General features: G+C 47.5%; 1 protein-coding gene across 1 annotated transcript; it reads left to right on the top strand.

Annotated features, from left to right (window-relative positions):
• The first annotated feature begins 1,115 nt into the window (after positions 1-1,115).
• Positions 1,116-2,114, top strand: LOC140897063 (olfactory receptor 5J3-like). Its single transcript, XM_073309339.1, has one exon. The coding sequence runs from the start codon at positions 1,116-1,118 to the stop codon at positions 2,112-2,114; it is 999 nt and encodes a 332-aa protein (XP_073165440.1).
• Positions 2,115-2,749: the final 635 nt, after the last annotated feature.

Here is a 2,749-nt window from a genome sequence, read left to right on the forward strand (position 1 = left end):
ACTGTCACCGATTCCCAGCTTCTGACAAACAGAGGCTAGGGACACCATCTCTGCCCATCCTGGCTAATAGCCATTGGTGGACCTACCCTCCATGAACTTCTCTAATTCTTTTTTGAACTCTGTTATAGTCTTGGCCTTCAAAACATCCTCTGGCAAAGAGTTCCACAGGTTCCCTGTACATTGTGTGAAGAAATGAAGGAAAAACATTGAAAACGTTTGACATCTGAAGAATTAAGTAAGCTTTTATTTTAGCAACATAGAATCATAGAATATCAGGGTTGGAAGGGACCTCAGGAGGTCATCTAGTCCAACGCCTTGCTCAAAGCAGGACCAATCCCCAACAAATAGCACTTCCATTTATGAAAGGGATTGAGGGGAGGGGTGGTGGTGGTAAATGTATTACAGGTTGTTAGATGCTGTTGTAATGGGAGTAATGTAAGTGCATTAGATATATAAGAAATGTTACTTTCAGACTGATGTAGTCATGAATTAAGTTGACACCCTAATAAATACACGGCAATTCCACTGGGTTTCACAGAAGAGAAAGTGGATCTGTCTATCTGCACCCAATTTTTCTCTCAGGCACTTCAGTGTACATCCAGAGGAACTCAATTGGCTTTGAGAGAAGAGATAAACCTTTGGGGGCAAATTCTTCTCTCAGAAACCCTCGTATAAATCCAGAGTCAGAGCCAAATTAACAACAACTCGAGTTCTTCTCACCCACAGACCTCACAGCACTTTAGGCTGAAGTTCAGTATCATTACTTCCATTTTACAGGTGGGTAAACTAAAGTACAGAGGGGGGATGGGACTTCCCCTAGGTCACCCAACAGTCCATTACCAGAGCTGGGGATAAAACCTAGTAGAGCACTTTGTTCACTTGTGCACACTATCCTCTGGCTTAATTCCAAGATAGGACTCTGGCCTTTTCGGCCCAATTCTGTTCTCATTTACCCCGGTGTCAATCCAGAGTGACTCAGTGGAATTCTGCTGGCCCAACTGAGATCAGAGTCTGTCCCCTAGCATTAAGATGTGGAGATACTAGGGCCAGCAGTGGAGGTTCCCAGCCCCTCTGTGATATTTCCCTTTTTCTTTTCCCACCATCAGATCCCAAGCATGGGCAGTGGAAACAGCACCACGGTGATGGAGTTCATCCTTCTGGGCTTCACATCAAGCCCAGAGCTGCGAGCCCTGCTCTTTGCGCTTTTCTCAGTCAGCTACGTCACCATCCTGCTGGGGAACGCCAGCCTCCTGCTGGTCATCCACCTTGATGCTCGCCTGCACACCCCCATGTACCTCTTTCTCAGGCACCTGTCCTTCGTGGACCTCTGCTACGCCTCTGCCATCATCCCCAAGGCTCTGAACAGCTTCGTGACAGGAGACGGGACCATCTCCTTCTTGGGGTGCGCCGTGCAGTTCTGTGTCTTCGGCGGCATGCTGACCACTGAGTGCTGCCTGCTGGCCGCCATGGCCTACGATCGCTTTGTGGCCATCTGCAAGCCGCTGCTCTACACAGTTGCCATGTCCGATGGGGTTTGCACCTGGCTCCTGGCCTGCTCCTATGCCAGCGGCTTCCTGAACTCCTTAATCCAAACTCTCTGCACATTCAGCTTGCCCTTCTGTGGGGACAACCAGGTCGACCATTTCTTCTGTGACATCACACCCCTGGTGAAGCTCTCCTGCAACGAGACCCAGAGCAACATGACCATCATCCTGGCCTCGGCCTGTGTCATCGGTGTCAGCAGCTTCCTGACCACGCTGACTTCCTACCTGTACATCTTCTCAGCCATCCTCAGGATCCCCTCCCATCAGGGCAGATGCAAGACCTTCTCCACCTGCACCTCTCACCTCACAGCCATCTCCATCTTCTTCGGGACTCTGATTTTCATGTACGTGCGGCCCAAGCCAAGTTATTCTGCTCAGCAGGACAAAGCTGTCTCTGTGCTGTACACCCTAGTGATTCCCCTGGTGAACCCCATGATCTACAGCCTGAGGAATAAGGAAGTTAAAGAGGCATTGAGGAGAAGGCTTCCTGTCACAGTCAGTGGTTTGCATCTTCCCACCCTTCCCTCTTCCAAAGAACCTGGCCTAAACAGAGCTTTCTATAACACATAGAGGGAGAAGAGCCAAAGACTAGATTACATTCACAAGGGGCTTTGCTAATGCTGATCCATCAAAAGTGGGCAGCAATTTTCAATGGACCCAAGGGATTTAGGTGCCCAAATCCATTCATATGCAATGAGAGTGGAATGCCTTTCTCTCTTAGTATCCTTTTAAAATCCATGGCCAAGATACCACAGTGATGGGCAACAAAATAAAAACATGTTGGATAAATAGACGAACAAACAGACAACATGTAATGATAGATAGATAGATAGTGAACAGAAGTGGGAGGGGAATAACATTTTAATTTGTATCTACTTCAAGGAAGGGGTTAAATTACTGACCCATGGGGGTAACCTGTAAGTATCTTTATAGTACAGAAAGTCAGATGACCAACTTTTTCCAAAGTGGCTCTTGGTTTTGGCTCCCTTGATTTTTGAGAACTCAGCTTAGACACCTTAGTCCTGAGATGTCAGAGGAAATGAGCAACTGCAGCTCCTATCGTCCATCCGACTCTCCCTCTCTATCTCAGATGATAAGCTCTCCAGGTTGGCTTCCTTTTGGAGAAACCAGCTACACAGATTCAAAGTTTTGCTTTTTTATTTACACTATATACATGTGGCCTGGAACAGAGGTGGTCAGAAAGA

Source organism: Lepidochelys kempii, chromosome 13 (genome assembly GCF_965140265.1).
Source record: "Lepidochelys kempii isolate rLepKem1 chromosome 13, rLepKem1.hap2, whole genome shotgun sequence".
Taxonomy (NCBI): Eukaryota; Metazoa; Chordata; order Testudines; family Cheloniidae; genus Lepidochelys; species Lepidochelys kempii.